Source organism: Hippocampus comes, unplaced genomic scaffold (genome assembly GCF_001891065.2).
Source record: "Hippocampus comes isolate QL1 unplaced genomic scaffold, H_comes_QL1_v1.1 scaffold48, whole genome shotgun sequence".
Lineage (NCBI taxonomy): Eukaryota > Metazoa > Chordata > Actinopteri > Syngnathiformes > Syngnathidae > Hippocampus > Hippocampus comes.
In genome coordinates, this window is record NW_017808403.1 from 2,483,269 (window position 1) to 2,509,210 (window position 25,942).

The 25,942-nt window shown below is 46.4% G+C and overlaps 4 protein-coding genes across 9 annotated transcripts; 2 read left to right on the plus strand and 2 right to left on the minus strand.

The window, feature by feature from the left end:
* Positions 1–668: 668 nt before the first annotated feature.
* drap1 (DR1-associated protein 1 (negative cofactor 2 alpha)) lies at positions 669–3,800 on the minus strand. The gene is made up of 7 exons (XM_019858390.1): positions 3,549–3,800; positions 3,168–3,240; positions 2,756–2,849; positions 2,369–2,494; positions 2,188–2,278; positions 2,010–2,098; positions 669–1,568 (listed from the first exon to the last, which is right to left on the minus strand). Exons 1-7 carry the CDS (start codon positions 3,588–3,590, stop codon positions 1,382–1,384), a joined length of 702 nt encoding a protein of 233 aa, XP_019713949.1. The 5' UTR covers positions 3,591–3,800; the 3' UTR covers positions 669–1,381.
* Positions 3,801–4,197: 397 nt separating this feature from the next.
* On the plus strand, positions 4,198–6,232 carry cunh11orf68 (chromosome unknown C11orf68 homolog). 5 transcript variants are annotated; one of them, XM_019858387.1, is made up of 2 exons: positions 4,198–4,404; positions 5,001–6,232. In XM_019858387.1, exon 2 carries the CDS (start codon positions 5,050–5,052, stop codon positions 5,794–5,796), a length of 747 nt encoding a protein of 248 aa, XP_019713946.1. In that variant the 5' UTR covers positions 4,198–4,404; positions 5,001–5,049; the 3' UTR covers positions 5,797–6,232. The 5 variants fall into 5 exon arrangements, with proteins under 5 accessions (XP_019713946.1, XP_019713948.1, XP_019713944.1 ...); XM_019858389.1 differs by lacking the exon at positions 4,198–4,404 and adding an exon at positions 4,412–4,466; XM_019858385.1 differs by lacking the exon at positions 4,198–4,404 and adding an exon at positions 4,473–4,639.
* Positions 6,128–20,250, minus strand: rela (v-rel avian reticuloendotheliosis viral oncogene homolog A). Of its 2 annotated transcripts, none has more exons than XM_019858378.1 (11): positions 20,151–20,250; positions 13,267–13,302; positions 13,006–13,151; positions 12,100–12,245; positions 11,562–11,653; positions 11,003–11,137; positions 9,698–9,802; positions 9,370–9,585; positions 9,205–9,285; positions 9,048–9,134; positions 6,128–8,190 (listed from the first exon to the last, which is right to left on the minus strand). In XM_019858378.1, the coding sequence occupies exons 2-11, from the start codon at positions 13,283–13,285 to the stop codon at positions 7,358–7,360; spliced, it is 1,860 nt and encodes a 619-aa protein (XP_019713937.1). In that variant the 5' UTR covers positions 13,286–13,302; positions 20,151–20,250; the 3' UTR covers positions 6,128–7,357. The 2 variants fall into 2 exon arrangements, with proteins under 2 accessions (XP_019713937.1, XP_019713936.1); XM_019858377.1 differs by lacking the exon at positions 20,151–20,250 and adding an exon at positions 14,762–14,935.
* LOC109508421 (serine/threonine-protein phosphatase PP1-beta catalytic subunit) lies at positions 17,204–25,813 on the plus strand. The gene is made up of 8 exons (XM_019858384.1): positions 17,204–17,502; positions 23,166–23,297; positions 23,388–23,618; positions 23,694–23,798; positions 23,900–23,971; positions 25,050–25,201; positions 25,274–25,408; positions 25,490–25,813. Exons 1-8 carry the CDS (start codon positions 17,451–17,453, stop codon positions 25,592–25,594), a joined length of 984 nt encoding a protein of 327 aa, XP_019713943.1. The 5' UTR covers positions 17,204–17,450; the 3' UTR covers positions 25,595–25,813.
* Positions 25,814–25,942: the final 129 nt, after the last annotated feature.

The following is a 25,942-nucleotide window of genomic DNA, read 5'->3' on the forward strand; positions in this document are numbered from 1 at the left end:
TTTTTGGAATGTGGGAGGAAACCAGAGTACCCAGAGAAAACCCACACACAGAGGAAGGCCGGGGTTCGAACCCGCGACAGACTTGCTCACGAGTCGATCAACATGCTGCTGCAGAAAATACAATTAACATTTGACTACGTATACAAGGGGTTTCAGAAGTAGGTCTTCACTTGTTATTTACCTTTAATCTTCAAATTTTAAGTTGCAATTTCTTGATTGAAACACATACATAAAACAAGAAAAAACATCTTTCATTGTAAAGGGAAATGTTTGGAAAATAAAGAGAAGCACCTCTTGGCCCTGCTGGCTGCCGTGTGGAAAAACTGTTTCCTGGCAGGGGCCCCTTAATGAGTTGCCTTGCTACCTTTGCCCCCCCTCCCCTCACCCCGCTTCCTCACTCCATCATGTCCGTTTTGAAACGGCAAATCAAAGTATGTCCGCCACGGCAGCAAAATAACATGCAGATGCCAAAGCACTACAAAATGGTCTAGTGCAGAGATTCTCAAAGTGTGTTACTAGCTCAAGTGGATCCACCCCACCTTAAAAAAAAAAAAAAAAAAAATAGCCTACGTACAGTTGTATTTAACTTTCCAGTTCAGTAAATGTAATCGCGAACGTTATTTGTACCTCACTGACATATGCATGAGGAAAAAAAAAGGGGCACTGAATTGAAATATGAGATTTTTTTTTTTTATTTAATCCGTACAAAATAAAAATGTTAAAAAGTTTACAATGCAACTTCCTTCTGCCTACATGGAAACATGGAGCATGGACAAAGATGGGAACCTGTGTCTACTTTCAATGAAAGCATTAAAAGTATTCTTAAAAAAAACAAATTTAAGGAGCTGGGGAGGGGGTGATGCAACTTAACAATAAAGTAGTCAGAAGATGACTATGGCAGAAACAGAAACTAATTGGCATGACGGATTTAAAAAACAAAGGTGGGGTTCATAAAAAAAAAAAAAATCAGGAAGCTGTCTGCATTGTGGTCTTTTTTAAGGGGGTGATAAAAACATGAATTAAAAAGAACAAAAGAGGAGGGGAGAAATGCCTGAAAGCAACACAAACCACACCTATTTTGTCTGTAGGCATTTAAAAAAAACAAACGAAAAAAAAAACAACAACAACAAAAGTATACAAATCAAAACAGAAGTCCTTAAAACTATTTTGGTTGGATTTACGTCTCCAATGAAATAAAATCCCAAGTTTAAAAGAGAACACAAAATTAAAACACAATGTACAACCAGATTCTTCTTTCCTGTGGCCTCTTGCCCGATGAAGAGTCTTTTGCTCCTCTGCTCCGAGCGACCGCCGTGATAGCAACTTAAACTGGAAAAAAAAATGTGTGTGTGTGACGAGGGGGCGGGGGTGGAAAGGGGAGCTAAGAGTCATAGTCTTCGTCATCGTAGTCCGCATTTTGTTCGAGCATGGGAGCCGGCGGAGGTGGCGCAGTGCTCATCATGGAAGGGTGCGGGGCGAAGGCCACCGGGACCCGAGGCTGCGCCATGGCCGCGCCGTCCCCTGTGACCACGTTGCCCTCGTGCGGATACTTTGGGGGTGCGCCAGCGCTACGCGTGACACATGCAGAGGCAGGAACAAGATGCACAAAGCACTACATTAGCAGTGATTCTTTAATTTTCATTTACATTTTCATTGAATCTTAAGTCCTTTTTTTTCCCGAATAATGGTCACACTGTGTCAAAAGGCAGACCTGGATTGGTGAGTGACGTGTGCGTCAGCAAATGACTGTCGTAGGCTGTGGCTAACTCAGGTTAGCTACTATTCATGAGCCTTGTGTCATTTGTTTTGCTTCTTTTTTTTTTTTTTTTAACTAGTGAACCCAGTCGTTTATCTTACTGGAGTTCATGATTGTGTACAAGCTAGATGCATTGTGATGACGCTTTGCTGATTATTGTGTGTGGCTTGTGACTGTTTTGCTGGCTTGCACACAGCCTCAAGAAGTGCAGAAGATGACGGGCATTCTTTGGGGGATGCCTTTGAGCCTGTACCTGTGGAACCTGGATGCAGCCGGCAGATTTGTGCTTGACTGAGAGCCGTCCTCTTCGTCCCCATCTGTCTCGCTGTCTTCAGAGTCCTCCTTTTGCCCCCAAATCCAACAAAGGGACACAAATGGTTTGACGTGATAATGGAACCCAGACGGCTCCCATGGTGCAAATCGCTTCCCACCTCTTGTTCTGACTCAGTTCCGGACAACTTCTTGTCTTTGCCTTTTGAGCCGGCCCCTCCGTTTTTGTGACCGGAACCTGGTTTTCGACCCCTGGGGAAGAAGAGCAACACCATCAACACAAAAACAAAACTCTCATGCAAACCTGACATTGGAGTAGAGGACATATTAACACATCAATACCTGCGTGGCAGCTTTTCCCCCACCGCCTCAGTGTGGTTCTCGTCCCCCTCACCCTGCATGTCCGGCACAGTTGCCACCAGATCTTTCAAGAAATCAAACTGCTGCTCCAGCTCGATGCATTGTTTTCTGTCCACACACACATACACAAAGATGAAGCATCACCTTTGAGCTTGCCAACAACTTCTTCTAGTATTTGTGAATTGAGCGACGTCCTTGTCAATAAATGAGAGTATCGAACTGGCTGGCTTTGGACAAACTATTGTCCCATTTCCTTGTTAACAAAGCTTTGCTAGCATCTTGTGGCATCTCAGGGTATTTATGATAGAGCACGAAAAAAAAGTTGCAAATAGGCGAGAACATGCAAATGCCATAGACGGCAAAACTTACAAGTGTGACGTTGTCATAGTCTTGGCATTCTTGGACTGGGTGACGTGACAGGCCTTAGTGAGCAAAGACTCCAGGAAAAGTTCCAGGGCTCTCGCTGATGTCGTGGTAAAGGAACCTGCACGGCTTTGAAGAGGATGACACAGAACTTTCTTTTATGCAATCGAATGGGGTTCCCCAAGGTAAAGCCATTAGTATCAAGTACAACTTTATTGTCAAATGTAAGGCATAAGTATAAGATAAGGCACTTGTAAATCAATATACCACTGTCATTGCATGAAATGTGGTTGTTTTAGTCCGGAAGTTCCTGACCATCAATTTTGGTCATTTTGATCTCCTTCCCCAACTTTGAAAACTGTCGTTTTTTTTTCAAACCTCAACACTGCAAAGTAAAGATGTTAAGCACGAAGGATACAAATAATAACAGGTACTGCTGCAGCCACTTTGCCTATTTCTTCATCCGTCTGCATAATCTTCTTAATCCTTGCCTGAAAAAGAAGATAGCACCAAAAAATTAAGCGTTTGCTAAGATATAAGACGTGCACAAATGTTTCGGAACGCTTTCACAACAGCTCGGCGTGCTAAAAACAATGCGAAATAGTGGCGAACTTGAGATAGGTTACGGCACAAATTTGGAGGTATGCGAGTGCTTTTCAACGCGTTTCGACTAACAAATGTTTTGTGTTAATCTGGCAAGGTACAACCTACAGCAAATGAAGTTTAGAATTACAAATTAGCATTGAGTAAGATTAGCTCGTGTTAGCTGGACAGGACACCGGCTTCGGTAAACACTTACCGGTGGAAATCTCGCATTGTATTTCTTCTTTTTGCTCGGCATTGTGAAGTAAACCCGATGGGTAACACACACACACGCGCGCGCACAAAGACACACGCACAAAAATGAAATATTACTCCGGAGTAATGAAAAGGTCCACCGGCGGGCAGACACCAAAATAGATGCGCGACCGTCCCGGTCGGGCTAAGCCGTTAGCTTAGCACGTTAGCACGTCGACGTAACTCCAGCGGTGGTTGCGTAGCTTGGTGTCCGCAAGGTCCTGACGCCCGATCGTCACCTATAACTTATGGCGAAAATTTAAACATATGATTGAGGTGGACAAGAAAAAAACGATTGTGTAAACGGAGAGATTTTAAGGTGCTTCCGTGTTAAAATCTCCGAATACAGATATTTTAACTGATTCTGTTAAATACTGTTAGTTACAGTCCGGAGGGCACGGTAGACGGCTGCTTCACACGTCCGCTGACTCGTTCGCACGTCCGCCTCACAGTGCAGAAGTCCGTGGTTCGATTCGTGTGTGGAGTTCGCACGTCCTGCCCCTTGCCTGTATGGGTTTTCTCCGGGCACTCCGGTTTCCTCCCACATAAAAACAAACAAACAAAAAACAAAAAAAAACATGCACGGTAGGGTACTGGAACATTCTAAATTGTCTCTCGGTGCGAGTGTGAACGGTTGTTTCTCTATGTGTGCTGGCAACCAGTTCTGGGTGTACCCCACTTGCCGACTGAGGATGGACGCCAGTACGCCCGCGACCCACAGGTGGATAATCAATCATTGGATGAAGATTTACACGACTGTACCTCCTCCAGTTACAGAGAGACAGCGCCCACTGGAGGCCGGAGGTTCCAGTCGGAAGGTAAACTCGTTTTTGTTTTGACGTCGGTTTGACTGCTTTGATCAACACGTCTGACATAACGGGTAACAATTTACACTTTGCAATCTTCCATCCTCCCGATTCTGAAGGCAGGGGGCGGGGGGGTATTTCCTGGAGCCGAAAGTTCCTAATTCGACCACTGTTACACGGCAAACGCGGCGGGTTGATCACAACAGCTAGTGGAGCTAATGTAGCTAGCAAAGTCAAAGTCTTTCACGTGAGTACAGTACACGTTCACGTCAACGTTATGATCGGTAATTAAGATGTTTTGCGGGTTAAAAATGTTGCATAGCTCGCATGCTGGATTTGTCCTTTTTACAGTACATGTGAGCAAGTCTTGCAAGGTAAAGCCGAGGTTGTAAAAGTACTCTCATTCTGAAGTACAAGTACGGATACTTATGTACAAGACTAGTTTAAGCTCCATCACTTTTACTTACATTGACAAAAGTACCGAATCTTCAATGTGCTTAAATATAAAAGTACACATGTTTTGGGCTCAAGCAAAACAAGTATGCAAAATCAGCAACTTTATTTAAAAAAAATATCTATATCTATACACACACACTATGTTTTTTCAGATTCAACAGAGGATTTTCAACCCATTAGGTGTGATTAAACAGGAGCATCATGGAGGAGGAAGCGGCGTCCCCGTTAGAAGGTGACATGGAGCCCTTGTTCCCCGCCGAGACCTATGCCGCCGAGTCCTTGGCAGCGGACATGGACCCTTGGGTCGTGTTCGACTCGAGAAAAAAACCCAGATCGGAGTTCGACGACTGGCTGGAGAGCAACAGGCCGTCACGAGTGAGCAGATTTGGCAACAAGGAGCTGGGCGTGGGCCCCGTGGGCTGGATCGCTGTGCTGGGCCCGGACCACTGCTCCGACGGCGGGGATGTGGACGCTCTCCAGGAGAGCTGGGAGAAACTGGTGGCCAGCGGGCGGGCAGTCAACTTTGAGAACGTCAAGGAGCTGGCGCTGAACCACGGCGTCCTCTCGGGCAAATGGCTCATGCACCTGGACCCCGGCTTCAAGGTGGACCAGGCGTGGGAGTGCGTAGCCAGAGCGACGGTGGACGGCAAGATCTGCAGCGTCAAAGTCAGCCCGTACGACCCCGTCAAAGGAGACAGGCATGTCATCTGCGTTTACAACCACAACTTCACAGACGAGCGCGAAGTGGTCCAGCTGGACGCTCACATCCGAGCCTCGGGGGTCAAGTGTCCTCTGGCCTATAAGCCGGACGTGTACACGTACCTGGGAATCTACCGAAACAACCGCTGGAAGCTCTGTCCCACCATCTATGAGAGTAAATTCAACCTGGAGTGTGTGCCAAGGCGCTCGCGCATCGTCAACAAAGTCACCAACCTGGATGTCACATAAGCCTTATGGCAAGAGTTAAAGAAAATATATTATGTGTTGAAAAGAATCCAGTTCTTCCTATTGCGGTTGGATTCCATCATCTATCTTTGTGCTGTTGAAGTGAGTGTTATTTGCGGCAGGGCTTCAAATTCGTGATTGCTGGTTGACTGTATTCACATTTGCGCTGACCTTGTGGGGAAACCTCCCCATTGATGCACATTTTCTGTGAGTATTGACACACGTTTTCTCTTTTTCAAAAACAACAGTTCTATAATTGCCAAGTAAAGTACCTTTGAAGGTTCCGGCTTTTGCTTTATGCTGCAAAACTTGGACGAATTTACAATCACACAAGTTCAAAACATCTCCAAGAATCTTTTATTTGACAATAAAGCAAGTAGGTTTGAATCCAGTTAAGTCGATTAAAGCCGTTGCCACACAAGAAATCAGTGCCAAGCTTCAAAAAAACACTCTGCCGATCGGTTTTGTTTTTGGCATTTCACATAAGTTGGCACGAGAGCGGATCAGCGCTGACATTTTTTTTTCTCCAAATGTAAAATGGCTGCCTTGGCTCAAGGGTTGCGGGGAAACTGCAATAAATGACACAAACGAGGAGGAGGAGGAAGAGGAGGTATGACAAAACACAGCATGACACCTTTTCACAGTTCATAGTGATGCAAGCAGACGTGAACGTTGCCCGTGTTATTTACAACTAGACCCTTCATTTGGTTCTGAGCACATGACTACCATTTGGCGAGATGTTTAAAAAAAAAAAAGACATTGGTCCACTATTGTAACAAAGGTGACAGACTCTTTGAAGACACAGCTGCATCGACTTACCTTCAAGTCTGTTTGCAATCCCAGTCAGAAAAGCAGACCTGCTGTCGTCGTTTAATGAAAAAAAAAAAAAAAAAAAAAAAAACGGTGAACACATGTTGAAACTTCAACAACCTTGTTGGAAATCCATTTGAGCATTTGTTCAATAGCAGAAAAATCCAGCTCTAGGTCCAGGTACGAGTACCGGTAGGCTCTTTGTCCTCACTCGTCACACAATTCAGTGCAAGTAGAACGAAGATGGAACTGCAGTAAAGTTTTTTTTTTTCTCCCCACGACCGGATGACATTTCTGCACTGGTAGAACGACGAGAAGGACAGAGAAGTGCATCGCTAGTTTTAAGGGCTGAACCAAGGAAATGCAAGTTTATCACGCCACAATGAAGGTTAGGGCTTGAAGTAGCGCGTGGTGACCAACTAACGCCTTGTTACCAGAAAGCGGGCTCGGACATGGACTTAAAGCTGGATTTCAAAGAAATGCTCAAACGGCTTTTGCTTTTATTTGATGTCTTTGATGAGAAGTTTTTTTTTTTTTTTTTTGTCACTAGTGCATGGATCTTATTCCTTGATAGCCAGATTGAGGGGCATGCACGAGTAGAAATAAGGTTACTGGCAAGACGCAGTCGTTCTGTCAAGTGTCCTGAATTGTCTGAGCGAGTGAGGACGAAGAGCATCTCAGGAAATGGACGTGGAATAAATGCTGAAAGGGCGTTCCAGACGTGCCAGATGTGAGCAGCGCTCTTCAATGCCTTTTAAGTGGGGTGTCCCGAAACAAAACCGGCTTGGCTTCCGCTGTTAAAAATGGAAATGAGATGATCCTCATCCACGGAAATCAACTCGTCAAACTCGTCCAGCACGGCGGGCCGCTGCGGGTTGTTGCCGTTGTTGGTCAAGACGTCCATCATGCTCTCGTTCTGGAGCAGGTTGACGATGCTGTTGGGATAATTCATCCAGGTGCTTCCCGGGTTGCCGGCCGGGTCCGAAGCGTTCTGCGCTGCGGCCATCGCCGCCGCCGCCGAGTGGCCGGCCTGCTGGCCGTTGCCGCTTTCGTCCGGCGGATTCAGGAGGTCCACAAAGTCGTCCATGTCTAGGCTGTCCAGGGTTCCTGAGGCCTGGGCTTCCGAAAAGCTGGGGAACTGCGGAATGCCCTCCTCCACCGCGCTGGCGTCCGCTGGGAACTGAGAGCCCAGTAAGGGGAAGAAGCCGGAGGACTGCGAGGGGGCGGCGCTCCCCTGCGAGGCCGGCGCCTCTTGGGTGACGACCGAGCTGATGCTGGGGAAGAATTCCTGAAGGTCTGACAGGTTGACGGTGGGGTAGTCCTGGCTGGAAACAGGCGGGTGGTTGGCGGAGCAACCCGAAACCCGGATGGCTTGGGGCTGCGGGCCCAGGTTCAAGCTCTCCATGATCTTCCACGTTTGGCTCGTGGCTGCGACGGAATTGGAAGACGGGGAGGAGGAGAATGTGGAGGGGGAGGAGGAGAAGGAGCAGGGGGACGCCTCCACCTTGGTCTGGCCCGAGAACATCTGGCTGGGCTGCATGTGAGTGAAGGAGGGCTGCGCCTTGGCCCCGCTGGCAGCAGGTGGAACTGCAGCACAAACGCAACCAGCACGTCAACTTCAAAAACTTCAAAGCCACCTACTGCACACTCATGACAAGTAAGGCCCGACCACGAACGGATTATTATTATGATTTTATTTTTTTTGAGGTTCATGCCAATTCCGGTATTTGCCAGGATAAAATTCCGATGGCCGATTCATGGTCAGATGAATTTAAAAAATAGATAAAGAATAAAACAAATTATCCTTTGTCCCATGCTACAATAACGGACATTTGACTGCTTTATACTGCTTTATAATTTAGGATTGCTTTAACTTTACAACAAAGAGAAAAGTCAGCATTTTTTTTGTGGGTGGGAGGATGTTTGAAGGTTAGTGTCTTATTTTGTAATGTGCTAAAGTGTAAAAAAAAAAAAAGTCTGAAAATTAGCTCATAACATCAATTGGAATTTAAAAAAAATATATTTTTTGCATTAGAGAAATTTTGAATGCCAGAATCATTCACCACATCTTATTCTTGGATTCATGAACGAGACATTTCTTGCTTCACCGAATTTGTTTTTCTCCTTGATAAGACAGCATTATCCGCAAAGGCAAAAAAAAAAAAAAAAAAAGTAGCAAGCCGATTTTAACAAAGTGGCGACCTCTGACTGAAGGGACTAAGCCGAAAGTCAAACGACAATAATCGTGTAAAGAAATCAGTTTTCAAAGTAGAAGGAGGGAGTCAAAATCAAAATTTGTTGGAAAAACAAATGAGGCACAGAGCCTGAAAAAGGACAGGAAGGGCATCCCAATACTTTGTTGCTTCCCACCACTTTTGAGTGTAACCTTCTAAATCCTGCCAAATGTCGTGCGGAGGGATCAAGAAAATGATGAGCAGACTCACAAGCTGGCGCCATCATCGGCGGAGCTTTGGTTGGGGCCGTCCTCCTGGCGGGACTGAAGTGTCTGCGATCGGGTGGTGGAATTGACCCTGAAATCCAAATAGGCTTAGTGAGCATTTTTATAAGGAGGTGGGGGGCTAACTATCATTCGGGTCATACTTGTAGACAGCAGAGATCCCAGTTTCAGACTCTGGAACATATCGCCGGTGCGCTTGCGCTTCTCATTCCACCGGTATTCGTCTGGAAGGGGGGGATGATGCGAGAAACTCAATCAGACCTCGGTTCGGCCACGCATTTGCTGGAGGGAGGGCTCAAAAGTCGTACCCCGGTCGGCGGGCAGGTACTGGAAGTCCATGGGCTCGCTGACCTCGCGGTCCGAGGGTCGGCGCAGCTGCACCTTGACGCGGACGGGCTCGCTGAGGTTGGTGTCGCGGTATGGCGGCGTGCGGAACACGATGGCCACCTGCCTGTGGACGTCGGCCTGCGAGAAAGTTCCCTTGCCCTCCCAGGAGTCCTGGAAGAAGCGCACCTCGATGTCCTCTGTGGGGAGAGGGCAGGCCAGGGAAGAGTTTAAAACAGGAATTGGACCTCGCCTTCCAAAAGACACCGAAACCCCAGTTCCCCCCTCCAGACACCGAACAGCAGGTTCGACCTTTTTGGACTTTGTCGCAGAGTAGAAAGATTTCGTCGCCGCCTTTGCAGCTGCCCGAGTTACGGTTCACTCTGCAGATCTTCAGCTCTGCTGTGTTTGGAGCCCCTGTGACGAGAAAAAAAAACAGGCGTGAACGCTGAGAGATTGAGAACGCAGCCAGATGAGTTCAAATCAAATCAGTCGTCGCTTGAACCACCGGCAAGACGAACTTTTAACTACACGAGCGCGAATAACAGATTTTTGAGGAACAAAATCATCGAATGAATCATTTCATTTCTTGCTGCAATGCCATCGTCTTTACTAATGACGTAATGGGCTGCGTTACGACGAAGCGCTGTGGTGACGGGATTCCAGGAGTACTTTCATGACCATAAAACGCACATAAAAGTTTTCGATTTTCTCCAAAATGGACGGGGCGCCTCATAACGCGGGTCACCTTGTGTATGCACCGAGTTCCAAAAACTGCGAATACGCCGGTACGCTGCTTGTATAGAGAAAAGCCGGACGTCACTGAGGACCGCATGCGGACATTTAAGTGGGAAGGGCGGGCGTGAAAGAAAACGTGAAAGCCCCCCAGTAGGTGCCGGCACGTGCGTTGTGCAAAACAACATCCCGAAAATGGCACCGACGGAGACACGCTTACCAAGCATGGTTTCAACCGCAAGCTTATCAGTTACCCGGACGACCATGCTCGGCCAAAGTGAAGTTGCGAGCGGCGCAGGAGCGATGGCGAGCGCAGCTTGACTAAGACTGGGAGGCAGCGCCGGGCGAGGTGCGCCACAATTTGTGAATGGATTGTGGATGCCTGGGCTAACGTGTCTGCCAGCACGGTTGTTGGAGCTTTCGCAAAAGCCGGCATCGTTTCTGAGGAGCCGCGCGGCGACGAGGCTAACTTTGACGATCACGCAAGGGAACTTGGCGTGTTTAATTGTGAACTTGCCCAGCTGCTCATTTCGGATACAGAAGATGAGGACTTTAATGGATTTGTGGACGAGGATTGGTCAAAAGAATAACACGAGTACATTGTTAAATAGTTCAATAAAGTTCAAACGAACTCAGTTTTTGCTCCCACTGCCTTTTTAAAAACATCTCGTGTAGAGGCGCTGAAAATTTTAAATTTACCACTGTGTGCGTGTGTGTTTAATCAAGAAAAATAGCAGTAAAGGGAGGAATCTTGAAAGTGGACTGACGATAAATGTTTTTTTTTTTGGTTATGTGTACGCGAAGTCAGTACAAACGATGACCAGTGGCCATTCCTGTTCGGATCCAGCAGAGGGCGCTGCATGCACATATTGCATCACTCACTGTTGTCAAAGATGGGCTGCGAGACGACGGGCTCCAGGGGGAACAGCTCCCCCGAAGGCAGCGTGATGGAGGCCTGGAAGCAGAGCCGCACCGAATTCAGGTCAAATTCCTCCTCCCACACCTTGGCCTCGTGAACTGCAGCCAAGACACAGCAGGGAGAGGGTGAAGGTGTGTTGCACGCATTGGCGGCGGCGCAATCACATCACTGCATCCCGTCACAAGGCGGCCTTCGATGCTTTCAGAATGTTTAATACGGGGAGGGGGCAGAAAAGTGATTGCAGGGCTGGTCGATGATGCAAGAAATAATAATCACAATGCGACTTGACTGATATTGAAATCACTGCGGAATAAACAATTATTCATTGGTTTCAAAACTCAATTTTCAACTTAACTTGAAAGAACAACCAGAAAATAAATGTCTGGGTATTTGAAGGAATATCCCTTGCGGGACTTGATTAGCCGGTCAATTGGATTTCGCATTGATAGCGAGCGTTCGCAACCCCCCCCCCCAAAAAAAAACGAGGGGGGGTGGGGGGTATTGTATTTGTTCGCCACTTACTGTTGAAAGGGTTGTTGTTAGTCTGCAGCCGACATGTGATGGCCTCAATCACATCCTTCTTCTTCACACACTGAATGCCCAAGTTCTGAAAACTGACAACACACATCACACGTTTCACAAACGATGAGTTATTGACAACAAATACTTGTTCATTTCCTAACGACATCGAGACAGGCACAGAACGGTTGGTTGATTTATCTCTTCGGTATTTATTGCAACAGGTCAGTTAGCAGACGTTGATCCGGTACAGTACTTTTGCAATGATGCGACAGCAATTGGGCCAGCTCCCAACTAGTCTTGCGAAACGATTTTTCATTTGACTGACGTGTGCGTACAACAACTAAAAAGCAAACATGTCATGAGCCAATCTGTGCTGTTAATGATCCACGCGGCTCAAAGTGCCAGACAGGAGCCCGACTGCAGCCGAGGTGGCGTCTGTAAAAAGTGCCCCCCGCCCCGGCGTCACATGTGGCTCAAACTCCATGGCGCTCGCTTCTATGTGCTGCCGCATCGCTTCCCGGACAACGGGCAGACGTACCTGTGTATCCGCCTCTCCTGCAGGTCGGCCTCGTAGTAGCCGTGCTTGCAGTCTTTTCCGACCAGCTCGTGCGGATGAGGCTTGTACGGCGTGTTTTTTGTCACCAGGGAGATCCGAACACGCAGGGGGCCGCTGTAGTTGTGCACCTGTGATGGGACAAACACACACACACACACACACACACACACACACACACACACACACACACACGCATTGTGAATAGAAGGATAGAAGGAGACACATGGGCAGAAGTGGAGTCCTGATATTTTTGTATTCATGTGTATGTAGCTTTGTTTGATCGGAACATCTGCACTCATTTCCGTTAGCCTCTCCATGGCTTTTAGTATGAGAGGTTAGCATCGCAACACTAAAACAAAACTAAAACAATGTATTTTTGGAAAAAAATAAAAAACAAAGTAACAAACCTGCCCTACAAACTAAATGAATTGAAAGAACAAAAGTCTAAATGTAATAAAAACTATTAGGAAAAAAAAAAACAAGACACAAGCTCAGAAACTACTACAGCCCTGGTTAGCATTAGGCTAGCAGGCTTTCATCTGCGGTTTTTGTGCGCGTTCTGAAACGCCCTCGGATGCCACCAAAACTGTCTGCAGTGGAATTGGTGTTGAAGCGATACTTCTCTCCAGACCAAGGAGCTTTGGATGTTGGGTAGGGGCTCCGCTTAGCCTGGGCTGCGAGTGGAAGCTCCCGAGAGTCTTCATCCTTGCGCATTTCCTCCAAATCAAGTGATTTTTATTTTAAGGGTAATGTAATAAGATGTGTTTAAAATGATAATTAAGTGTTTGGGGATCACAGTCTTGTCGCATTTTTACTGTTTATAAGAGACGCCATTTTTTTGTGGTGCTTTGCACAATTTCTTTGACTTTATGGACGAGGTGAACTCACCTTAATGGCCGGGTGGGTCTTGGTGGTGTCGTTGCTTTTTTCCCCAGGTATGCTGCCCGCGGAGCGCCCCTCGCACTTGTATCGGAACCGCATCCCGCGCTGCTTCGGCTGCTCGATGATCTCGATGAAGGGGCTCGCTGTTTGGACTTGACACGGCAACAACGATGTGGTTAAAATACACCGTATGACCGTCTCATATTGGTCACCGCGAGGCCGGGTGGTTGCTTCATCATTTTTATTTGTCAGGATGAGTCGTCGTACCTGGGTTGAGCGCGTTCATTGGCCATCCGTACACACCTGGAATGGACAGAAGGGGAATTTTGAAACACACAAAAGGGTCGCGCAACACACGGAAAAACGTTTCGGCACATATTTGTGGCTTGTTAGGAACTTCTCATTCTTGGTGTGGTCACAGTGGAAGTGTCCTAAGAGGTAAAAGGTCGCAGACACACACTGAACATGCTGACTTGACACGCATGGCAGTGAAAACCCACCCCGCAAAAAACAAAAAAAAAGGAGATGGTGTCAAATGACACACGGACAAAGCCGTTGTCCAGTTTCAGATGCTTCATGAATTGTTGCAATTCATGAAATGAAGTGAGGTGCGACACAAGGGTCATGTGGTCTGACCAACTCTAAAGAAATGGAGATATGTTCACGTTCTAAAGACACACTTTACAATTCAAGTTGGTTGCATAAAACTTAAAGACAATACGCGCGAGTGCCATGAGGCCAACAAAAGCCATAACACGGAGTGCAATCCACTACAGTCATTTGTTAAGTGCAGTTCAGTTGTTTTTAACTTTTTAGTTAAATACAGTACTTGCTGTGCTGATGCTTGAGAATCACGTCACTTTTCACATACCAAATACCATTAGCGTTTTTTATTAGCATAGTAACGGAGTGTAAAGCCATTATGGTTGCAGTCGACTGCATCCTAAAAAGAAGTTTCCAAAAAAGAAGACAAAATATTGGCGGTCCACAAATTCATTATGGTACACATTTGCATTCAATCTTGAACAATTGTTTGTTTTAAGACCTTCATTTTACTCCCATTTTTAGAAAAGTTTTATTTGCAATACATTTCGATTGGATCATTATGATATTTTCTCACCGTGTTCAAACTGTTTTATGTTTCAGTGATATACTTTTGGGGAATAAAACCTTTGTCTCCTTTTTTAATGAGACAACGGTGTCTTAAGTATTTCTGAAGCGATACTAGGTTTAAAAAGTTTGAGAACCCACTACCACATATTTACAATCCAATGTGTGATGCACCACGGAGTCCACCTCGACCAAGATTAACACCTAATACAATAACATCTGACATCTTTTAAATTAAGACGAACTGTGGGCGCATCGCTCACACGCAGGAAAATACGTTTGGATGTGGCATATTGAACAGTATGCCCCCCAAGCGAGGCTGCTATATATTAAATGACCTCGTTTTCAAACGACGTTCGGGGCCTCGACAGTCGTAGTAGGAAATACGTGCGTGACCCAACAGGCCCGTCCCCAACTCAACATTCACTCATACCAGGAAGGTTATTCATTTCAACTCAAGTTCCTACGATCACCTTGAGGATACCGCACGCCTAAGTAAGTAAGGAATAACAAACGTTGACGAGCCACTGGCCGCGGGGGGATTCCCCTGGGCGCAAAACAACACCCCGTCCACTTTCACCTAGCTACCCCTTCCGCGCTCCCAAAAAGTGAGCAATCACGCAGCAAAGCAAGCGAAAGCGGCTCCACTTACTGGCCATGGCTCCCACTATACCCCGCGGACTCTCTGGTCTCCTTTTGTCAAGGTTGTAAGCGGCAAACCGTGCGAAGAGTTGGCAAAAACGGGTCTTGAATCCGAGCTACTTGCTTGGAGTCGGCGCCTCCTCTCTCCGCCCACCGAGATACGGCCCTGCGCCGCGCCGGGACGCGATGTCAAGCCGCACGTCACAACAACACACGCATTTTCCGGTAAAGCGGCAACACTATTGTCCTGAGGTGGATGACGCCACATCGATTTATTTACCTAACTAAAAGTGGGGGAAAAAGTAAGAAATCGAGCGAGAGAAAGAACTATTTGTATTGCAGCATTGGGAATGACCAAATGTTCCATTTCGAGCACGAGTAAAGTGGGATATAATTTCAACATAAATTAGCATGTACGGTTACAAGAAAAGCAAGTCAACTGTTGACAAATAGAATTTTGAGGAGTGCTACATAAACTGGTCACAAATTGTGATCTGATCCTTGGCTAACTCACAACAATAGCACGCAGTCTGGTTAAGTTCATACCAGAGAAACAATTTAACTGCTATCTTTGCAGGTGATTTTAATTTGATCTTCCTTAAACTTTTTACTCTCCAACTTTTCAACGTTTCTCAGAGGAGAAAACCCTTTCATGTGACACTATCCAAAAAGAAGACAAACGATTGCAATCGCACGACCGAGAGAAAGAGGGAGAAGTCAGCCAACCTAAAGGCCAATCAATAAGCTTGGAAGTGTTGATTAAAGATGCCCTGCTCGATACCCGAACCTTCGTATTCAATTAGTGGTTGAGCCTCCTGTGGTCCAATAATCTCAGCCGAAGAGTTCCTGAAGAATTATGGTCCTTCATGTTTCATATGAGAGAATATTCTCTAGTCGCCGTCTTTCGGGGGTTAAGTCTGTTTAAGTTATCACACCTGTCCTTTGGTTACTCTCTTGTAAAATGTCTTTCTAAACTTCATTTTCTTCCAAGAGAAGCCAGTGCCAAAACATTCAAACTCGATCCGAAATGTAGGATCCGGAGTATTGAGACATTCTGTGATTCAGTCCCAATTTTAGAGCAGGAAGCCAGCATTGTAGCACCAGGAAGTCGAGGCTTTTATTTTATCAGAACAAGTTCTCTTGTTCCGTTTGTATTGAGGGTTACTTTGATGCCAAAATTGTATGGCTCGTCACCAACCACTCAAAACAGCGCGGAAATACCCAGATGACGCACTTTGAGGATTAGAAAAAGATCGTGGGTGCGTGGGAGAGGCGAAAACCACAACTCGAATTCAGTCATCGTCTGGGGGACAGTTTCGTTGTTGATTCTTTGTTGCTGAACACAGAGGGCCAAAATAGTGGAGAGGACTATTGTCACCCACACTTGTCGTTCTTGTAACTACTTTAATATCGATTATGTATTGTGAACCGTATCGGTCCAATTTCACGAAAGCGTTTACTGGAAAGGGAAGGGCGAGGAAACAACGCCTCCACGTTTTGCCCACGAGATGGCGATGTAGGCGAGTAAATATAACGCCATCTGAAGAGCGCAATAATTAAGATATCCTTTATTTGTCCCACACTGGGGGAATTTACAGTCTACAGCAGCAATTTTGGGGGGTAGAAAGAAGAAAAACAAAGTGTTTGCAAGCACTCAATTAAAAAAAAAATTCAATAGGTAATTAACGTCTAACCTTTTCACCAACCAAAACACTGACATACATGAATATAAACCACTAAAACCAGTGAAACAAGACAATATGCACAGTTTGAACACGGCTGAGATACACGAACCAAAACTATACTTAAAGGATTCTTTTAATCATGAGCATGCACATAAAAGCTACAAAATTTCATCAAATGTTACAAGTTTTAAAGGTTAATGCAAATAAATGCCTTGAACGTAAACGCTGGGCACTTGGGCAAACTGTTTAATTATTTACATTCAATGATATGCCAAGTTACTGGATGTTTTAATAAAGTGCTAGGTTGCTTATTAGAAAGATTCAGATTTTTTTTTTTAATGGTGGTTTTTTTTTTTTTTTTTTTGCTTGGCTGGAAGGAAATAATGGCATTTCCACAGAACAAAATGTACAATGAACCGTGGTCGAGGTTTTTTTTTTTTTGCTAGATGTAAACTAGTAGAATTTTATGTCACTACTAGTACTGGTACCACATAATTGTCACCCAATGAACAGTTGTGTCTCATTGCAAACATGTTGTCGTTCTACGAGTGCGCAATAATGTCACACAATCGTGGTAAAAATGCCACGAGTGAGACAGGGGGCGCCATAGACACATCCAATATGGCGGATGCGCTGACGTATGTGATGTCAAAGCAGGCCCTGTGTATATTTTGAAGTCTATGGTTGCCAAGGCAGAAACCAGAATGGTGCCTTCATCGGCTCACTTCAATCGTAGGACATAACGAGTTTTTCCTTGCAATTATCACGTACACATGTAATATATACGTCATATCCAAACTAGTCGCTTTGGATCACTCTCGATCAACTTGTGGCCGATTGAATCGACCCCCTCGTCTCCTGAGTGCGTTTACGTATGCAAGGGACTTTAAAGGCAGCGCGAGGCATGTCATAAACGGATGGGCCGGGAAGCTTGGTGGTGCGTTTGAGGCCAGTGAGGCGGTACCTTCCGAGCCTCCTTCACTCTGCGGCGCAAGCGAGCTCTTCGGAACAGAAATGGCGGAGGGGGAGTTGGACGTGGATTCGTTGATTTCCAGACTTTTAGAGGGTAAGTGCGTCTCTTTCACCGCGGATTGTGTGCGATTCGTGGACATTGCGTCCCTCTGTTTTGGCCCAAGGGGCCAACAGCTGAAAGCGTTGCTCGACTCGCGAATAGGACTGGTGGGGAAGAAAAATGTCTTGCTGGTGAAATCACAGCCGCACCTTGAAGCTTACTTCGCCCCTTTCCCCTCTTTATCCCGCATTTGTTTCTCCACACGTTGTTAAACGGGCTCTCAAATATTCGCCACCGATGTGTGGCGTTTACGTGACAACGAAAAGTTGTCGTTTCGCGGCCGTTGGCGCTTGGTGGGGTAAACGTCGTTTATTCACCCCCTGACAATGTCTCATTACAAGTGTATCGCACGTCATGTCATCACTGGAGCGTGCCGAAATCAAACCAGCCAAGTTGGCGTCCTATTTTTAAATATGCTAATCGTGTTTCTTGAACGCAGCACGGTGGTGGGCGGCAGCTTCTGGTTCACCCCACTAGCTAAAGTGACTTGGTCACTATTAACGTACGCCGAAAACGTCAGCACCGTTGTTTGGTTCTGGTCGAAGGACACACTTGAGGCCCGATGTGCGCCTGTTGAATTTTCCAGCAGTCTTAAGAAGAAGCAAATATTTTTTCAAGGGGACGTGGCGCTCAGAAGAGAGAAGGCACGACTTGTGCATGTTGTGTTTACGTGCGAATATTTACACAAGAAAGCATGGGATTAATTGAATTTGTCTGTGTGCAGTTTTCCACCTCTATATTCCCATTATACAGCGCACTTACTGTAATGCCTAAATGTGGGGAAGGAGAGCCACAGTCGACTTGACACAATGAATGCACTCAAATCACGCAAAGGGCTGCTGGCAACACTTAGGGCATGATCACCACTGGCACATGTATTTTTGTTTTGGATGGTCTCTAGTATGAATTTTTACTGTGGATGGTTCTGCAACCCAGAATGTTGGCCGGCTGTGGTTTGTTTATCTCAAGGCAGAACGCTGAGACACAGTCACTTGGTGTCATTTGTAAACACGCCGAGGATTGAGTCGCTGAACAAATACTGAACAGTTTGCACACGTGCAAGGCTTCAGCTCAGCCTAATCATCATCCAGATTGGTTGGGCGTGTTACAAAATTGATTGCAATATTGACTTGATTCTAGCAGTGTTACCAGCTGACAATACAGTGAATCCCTGTTTCGAGTGACCTGTTTTCGGACCCACCCACAAGAAGTGAGAATCCGACATAGAGGTCTCATATATATATATATATATATAGGGAACATGTAAACAACACAATGTAACTCCAAGTGTGTGTGTATATAAAATATATATTCACACACACACACACACACACACCAATCCAAAATATACATGTTATTTTGATCCTCGCAGTCCACACTACTGTCTGTGACTTTGAATGGGTGTGGCCTTAAAAGGCGGGGCCTGGCCTGAGTGACTTGGGTGTCAGCCAATCAAAGTGTAGCATTGGCTTTTCTTGGTTTAAGATTGCCGTTGACCGCTTGTGTGTTGAGTGCTTCTCAGTGACTGTTTGTTCAATTTGGTGCTAGACTCTGTAAAACTACCTCTACCGAAAACTTAACCCTACATGAAGCTCCTCAACTCACTTCAACACAATGTCTTGTCATCAAGAGGCAACCAAACCGTGACTATGCGGGAGTTCACTCTACACTTGTGTATGCTAACAAAACAAAACAAAAAAATAAATAAAATGAAAATGGTCACATAAACATCAACCGTAAGTTAGGTGTCGGACAACGGTACATCCCTTTGCCGTCAACTGACCAAAATACATTTTGGTGTTTTGTTTCAATGACGACGGTCGCATGGGTACACATAGTCGCAAAGCTGTCTTATTAAATGTCAGCACACACAGCTGTCCGTGATCCTAATAAATAAACCAAGCGGTGACGAGGGGCAATACGGACAGGAAGCCAAAAGTGGCTGCCATTCCGCCTGTGCACAAATTCGAATGTCTGGGAGCAACCGCGGTCATTTATAATGCCGGTTTACACCGAGAGACTCTTAATGATGACATTTTGGAAGCTGCGTATTTTGCATTGCCAGCACGGCGCGCTGTTGTGGAAACAATGGTGGAGCCTGTGCGCCGAGGAGCGTTTGCTCCCTGGCACCATCACTGGCAAAGGGGGTTCGGGCCAGGACTCGGACCCGCTCTTTCCAGACGGCACTCCGTTGTCTCAGTTTCGTCGAGCTCACAAAGATGCTCATTCTTCTGGAAATGTCAATGGCAGAACAAAACGGCCTGTGCAGACTCGGCGTCGCATTTTCTCCCTCCTAGTTACTCTCGAGTCCTTCTTCCACCTTGGGGATGCACGGTCAGATTCAGAAAACTCCCCCCCCCCCCATTAGATGTCTTTCACAAGTGCCGTAAACATTTCTCATTGGCTGTTTAATCGTATGTGTGTGTCACAGATTTTTAAGGTGTCTTTTTTTTTTTTTTTAAGGGTTTCCACACTATACAGGCGCTCCCTTACATCTGAACATTCATATTACAAACATTTCGGAGAAAGTCAAGTCAAAAATGTTCTTCGCAAGATATCCTATGCGCTCCCACTAGTCTAAACATACTACTGTTATTAATGTTGACTTTGTGGAAGTTAATTTAACAAGCAGAAATATTTACCTGTTTTTATCCATCTCAGAGGGCGGCCATTTTGCCATGTGCTGCCTCACCTGCCGTCGACTGAAGATGACATCACAGTGCCGAGGTGACGACAATCACAGCTCACCTGTTTAATGGATTTGGTCATGTGACATTCGCAAGCTGAGCCCTGAGGCTCGGTGATGTCATTTTCAATCGACAGCAAGTGGCCAAATGGCTGCCCTCTGAGATGGAGACAAGCAGGTGGAGTTTTCCACTTAATTCACATTCCACAAACTCAATATTAATCAGACTACTGTGTTTAGACTTGTCAGTGCACATCGAACATATTCTTAAACTGGACTCCCGCTTAATACTTGCATGTTAGCTAAAACATTTTAAATACTTGCCAGTGGGGAGGAATACAAAAAAAAAAAAAAGACAGATGCAGTGTAATTCAGCGCATGAGAAGAAGAGGCAGATAAGGCCCTCAACTCACATCCATTGGCGTAATATTGTATGGGATAATAACCTTAAATTGTTGATTGTCGTCATTTCCCGAGTGCCAACGTTTCTACGTAATTACAGTAACACCTATGCTACTTTCCAATAGCCTGCCAATGCGTTTTGCAGTCTACGCTAGCATTAAGCTAGGTGACTTTCATGAGGCCAAATGATACTGCTTGGCTGAACGATGCGGGGGGGGGGGGTCAGTTAGTAAAATAGAAACAAATAAACAGCATCTTATTTGGGGAAATATGTTGAAGACGTACAGGAGGTGGTCAAACAGTTTTATCTATTTATTCCCGGCTACCCAACGAGTGCTGACGGTTGTGGATTTTATATGCTGTGAAAAAACACTCATCATGCAGTATAGTGCAGGTCCAAATGGCAGCGCCGCGGACGCCGACTACATCATACATTTGGAAAGCATCGGACAGGAAACACACTTGGCTCGGCTAATGCGGCGCCACATGCGTTGCTTCCAGTGGGCTCACGCGGCTCCCTTTGCCAGCTCGTCGAGCTCTCATTCCATCCACCGAGAGAGGAGAGGAGAGGAGCCTCGCAGCGCTCCCTCTTTGTCCCGACAGCCGACTTCCTCAAAAACTGCCGTACAGCGACGCCCATATATGGCCTGGCTCGCTCTTCAGACCAACACTGCTGCCGCTGCTCTGAAATGAGTGGAAAAAATAGTTGGCCTCTGTGACCAGTCAAGCAGGAGAAAACCAAATGTGAACTCATGACCTCTCCCCCGCAGTGACATAAATGGGAGTAAAAAAAACAAGCGAAAAAAAATGTAAAGTAACAGTATGACCAAAAAGGTTCGACAAAACTCGTAAATGGGGCTTTATGACTCGTTTGCGCTGATTCACGCACGCACATTCCTTCACGCTCCCAAATACCCTCAACACACAGACTCACACACTCACTCACTCACACCATCACAGTTAATTTAGTAGTGTATCCAGGAAATGATTTTGTTTTTGTTTTGAACAAGTCACCGATTAGACTAATGTCAGAGGCACGCGGTAGGGCATTGACAAACGAGCTCATTTTATGTAACTGGTGTGAAAATGATGGATGGGATCTCATCCATGAACCAACCGTAAGAAAGTGATTCCGAACCGAAAACAAGCTCGAGGAGAGGTTTGTGTGAGGCTGTGTGATTTGTGTATAAAGCTGACGGTGCAGGTGTGCCTTTTTGCCGGAGGCGCTCGGTTTGCAAATCAGCAACCGCGGCTTCGTTGGCCGACACCTTGCACGCTGGGAATTGCTCTTGCTGGGTTGCCATGGTGATGAGATGTGCTGTGCTTCTTGTCGGGGGAGGGTGGGGGTATTATGAGACGCCCACCTTTTTTTTTGTACCGTCACAACGGCTGCTGGGAAACACCCCCGGCACAAGCTCACAATGGAACGTCCCAAAGTCAAGGTCACTGTGTGTGAAAGAGAGCCAAAAAAAAAAAAAAAGTGTGTGTGTATGTTTGTGTGTACGCCTGCGCCTGAAAGGGGATTCCTGTGTGTGTTTGTTTGTGCTATATCAGTCCTGACTTGTCAGTTGATCTGGCTGCCCAGTCTGCGAGCACGCCATTGCATAACAGAGCGAGGGAGGGCCGTGAGGTCGCGCTCCTGACACACCTTCGCCTTTCTCTCGACTCTCTCTTTCACACGCACACACCTTAAGTCTTTCAAAAACACACACAAGCCTCCCAGTCTCCCTTTCACACATACACACGCACACACCCGGGCTTTCTCTTTCACACACGCATCCCTTTTGCTGACTAATTTTGCATGCGCATACACGTGCTTGAGGCGATGAAACCCCAAAAGAGTTTGGTCTAAAGGGACCCGCCTAACTTTTTGAGTTGCGTCAAATGAATAAGCCACAACACTCGAAAAAGAGTTGGCTCAGAAATAGCCTAAATGGAGTGAACAAGGGACGGAACCAAATTTTTGGGGTGTATGTTTATCACCAAAAGTTGGGTCAAATGAATAAACCACAAAACACAATTTTGAAAAAAATAAAGATGTTGAGTAGCCCACGAAACAAAATTTTTTTTGGGGTGGGGGGTGTTGTTTTGCGCGTTATTCGTTTTTTGGGTTACATGAATAACCCAAAAGGTGTGTTGATCTCTTTTTGACCCAATTTGGGTTACTTTTGACCTCTTCTTTGATAAAATAACCCAATTTTGTCTTAAACTGGTACAGTCATACCACGGTTTTCGACCATAATCCGTTCCAGAAGGCTGTTCGAAAACCGAAACCACGCTCTTTAAAAAAAAAAAAAAAAAAATCTCGATTGAACACGTCTGCTCACAGTGGAACGCTACATGAGGAAGCGTCACTTCCTCGTCTACCCGAGGAAACGTCATTTCCTCGTGTAAGGAAGGCGAGAGGAGTCAAGTGGCGCATTCAAATGCGCTCAGTTTGGTCGAGAACCGATATTCGGTCGTAAGCATTTTGAAAAGAGGCAGTTGATGCAAAAGAAAAGCGAATGTGTTCAGGATTCATGGGGGGGTAGTAAGCGTGCCATTGACACTTTGCTCTCACGTCCCTCAGTGCGAGGATGTCGCCCGGGAAAGATCGTCCAGATGACGGAGGCCGAGGTGCGCGGCCTTTGCATCAAGTCCCGGGAGATCTTCCTCAGTCAGCCCATCCTGCTGGAGCTGGAGGCACCCCTCAAAATCTGTGGTGAGCCCCGGCCGTCGGTCGGCACGGCCGCCCTCCCCCCTGTCTGTCTGTTCTTAACCAATCGGCGCGTCATCCGTTCCCCGCACGCAGGTGACATCCACGGGCAGTACACAGACCTGCTCAGGCTCTTTGAGTATGGTGGCTTCCCCCCAGAGGCCAACTACCTGTTCCTGGGTGACTACGTGGACAGGGGGAAGCAGTCCTTGGAGACCATCTGCCTGCTACTGGCCTACAAGATCAAGTACCCGGAGAACTTCTTCCTTCTGCGGGGGAACCACGAGTGCGCCTCCATCAACCGCATCTACGGCTTCTACGACGAATGTGAGCACGCGCGCTTCGGCGACGCTGTCGGGCCGACGTACGGCGTTGTCACTTACCCCGCTAACTGACCACCAGGCAAACGGCGGTTCAACATCAAGCTGTGGAAGACTTTCACAGACTGCTTCAACTGCCTGCCCATTGCCGCCATTGTGGACGAGAAGATCTTCTGCTGCCATGGAGGTACGCCAGGCAAAGGACGTGGGGAAGAGCGGGGGGTGCGTTCTGGACAAGGAGCGTTGGACGAAGCTGCTCATGATGTCCTGATACTGTACCACACGCAGGTCTGTCCCCTGACCTGCAATCAATGGAGCAGATCAGACGCATCATGAGACCCACAGACGTGCCAGACACAGGTTGGTGGACACACACTTTAAAAAGTTTGCACGCTGCTCCACAAGTCAAATTTAAAGACATTTGAATATGAGTTGCAATTGCTCAAATGTTAATATTACATGAATTGATGTTAGGGTAGCACTTCTGATGCTAGCTGAAGCAAAAACCCCTTCAAAAAAACACCCAGCAAAAAAAAAAAATTAGCTCCTGAAATTTGTTTGGAAATTTTGGAACAGTGAGTCATACACACGTATTTTCCCAATGGATGATAGTTGTCTGTCAGGAAGAGAAAAAAAACCTGTCTGCTTAGCTGTAAAAGTGCATTGTAAATCGTAAAATGTATTTGATACTTTTCAGATTTTTTTCTAATCCCAGTGAAAATCAAATGAATGTAGAAACTTATCTCTCTCTCCATACAAGATCAATAAAACAAACCTATGATGTATTTATATACTATAAATAAAACATGATCAACATAAGTTGAGTAATGGCACCAACATCATTTATCAACTTTCAGCAACAAATAGACCTCCTTTAGCAACATCCCTTTCAAATACGTTGACCCCAAGAACAATTCTTCCAACATGACTGTCAACACTTTAACTACATCAACTACTTACCATTATTGGATTTGAGCACGCAAAGTTAAGTAAACGAAATGAGGTCCGTCCATTTTAAATGTCCGACGTGTTCTGTCTTCCACTTCTTCGGTGGTCCGTTGATCTCTTGACACCCTCTGCTGGTTATTTCCATAGCGCCACCTACTGCTTCAAGGTCTTAGAAAAAAACAACAACAACACGTGGCTTTGTTTTGTTTGTGTGTGTTTTTTTTTCAACACAGTTTTCATCTTAAGTGAAAGTGGAGCGGTCATATTAGTCTTGTGTTATTAAAAGTTCTGGTCGGAGTGATACTGCATGTGTGTTGTCATAAAAAGCGGCCTCTTCTCCTTTTAAGGGAGTCAGAGGTTCTCGCTGCTTTTTTTTTTTTTTTTTTTTGCCCCACATCCTCTTTTATGGTCTGCGGAGCGGGGCACCGTGTGCACGTCACCACACGCGTGCACACAGCGGCAACTAAAGCTGTCCGGTACCGTCCTCCAGGCCTATTGTGCGACCTCTTGTGGTCGGACCCGGACAAGGATGTGCAAGGCTGGGGCGAGAACGACCGCGGCGTCTCCTTCACGTTCGGAGCCGACGTGGTCAGCAAGTTCCTCAACCGGCACGACCTGGACCTCATTTGCCGAGCCCACCAGGTTCGAAGCTCGTCGCGATGCGATTCGTGAACACGGGGCGTGGGGTACTTACTGACTGTGCGGCGCCTCCAGGTTGTGGAAGACGGTTATGAGTTTTTCGCCAAGAGGCAGCTGGTGACGCTCTTCTCGGCTCCCAACTACTGCGGCGAGTTCGACAACGCCGGCGGCATGATGAGCGTGGACGAGACCCTCATGTGCTCCTTCCAGGTGCCCGCTCAGGAACTGCACTCGGAAAGTCGCACGCAGTACGCAAACATGATGTATTTAAAACGGCGCTGTGTTCTTCAGATCCTGAAACCCTCCGAGAAGAAAGCCAAGTACCAGTACGGCGGCATGAACTCGGGCCGGCCCGTCACTCCTCCCCGCACAGCGCAACCTCCCAAGAAGCGATGAAGGAGGACCGACTAAGAGAAAACGAGCGTCAGCGTCGTCTGGCGTCCGCTTCTCGCCGCACACAGATCCACCAACTGTTTGAAAACAACAAAAACAAAACAAAAGACACAACCCAGGTTTTCTTTATCTCCCACTGAACTGCCCTTCGTCTACCCCAACGTTGCCCCCTCCCATCTATGTAACATTCAAACATTAAAAAAAAAATGTGACAAAATACACCAACTGTGGGGTCATTATTGTGTTTTGTTGTTCTCCAGACACATGGACACACACACTTGTAGTGTATCGATTCAAAACCCATTTGTTCTCCACATCAACTGAACTAATAAATGCGAGGACAAACCTCGA

What these genes read in the sequence shown, in the direction of transcription:
- LOC109508421 (XM_019858384.1), top strand. Translation starts at nt 17,451, where the DNA reads ATGGCGGAGGGGGAGTTGGACGTGGATTCGTTGATTTCCAGACTTTTA. An exon ending in GATCTTCTGCTGCCATGGAG is followed by an intron (nt 23,799 to 23,899) that starts GTACGCCAGGCA and finishes TACCACACGCAG; the next exon opens with GTCTGTCCCCTGACCTGCAA. An exon ending in CCCTCATGTGCTCCTTCCAG is followed by an intron (nt 25,409 to 25,489) that starts GTGCCCGCTCAG and finishes TGTGTTCTTCAG; the next exon opens with ATCCTGAAACCCTCCGAGAA.
- cunh11orf68 (XM_019858387.1), top strand. Translation starts at nt 5,050, where the DNA reads ATGGAGGAGGAAGCGGCGTCCCCGTTAGAAGGTGACATGGAGCCCTTG.
- drap1 (XM_019858390.1), bottom strand. Translation starts at nt 3,590, where the DNA reads ATGCCGAGCAAAAAGAAGAAATACAATGCGAGATTTCCACCG. An exon ending in ACAATGCGAGATTTCCACCG is followed by an intron (nt 3,241 to 3,548) that starts GTAAGTGTTTAC and finishes CTTCTTTTTCAG; the next exon opens with GCAAGGATTAAGAAGATTAT. An exon ending in AGCAGTACCTGTTATTATTT is followed by an intron (nt 2,850 to 3,167) that starts GTATCCTTCGTG and finishes CCACGACATCAG; the next exon opens with CGAGAGCCCTGGAACTTTTC.
- rela (XM_019858377.1), bottom strand. An exon ending in CTGCGACAAAGTCCAAAAAG is followed by an intron (nt 9,586 to 9,697) that starts GTCGAACCTGCT and finishes CTCTCCCCACAG; the next exon opens with AGGACATCGAGGTGCGCTTC. An exon ending in GGGATCTCTGCTGTCTACAA is followed by an intron (nt 9,135 to 9,204) that starts GTATGACCCGAA and finishes TTTGGATTTCAG; the next exon opens with GGTCAATTCCACCACCCGAT.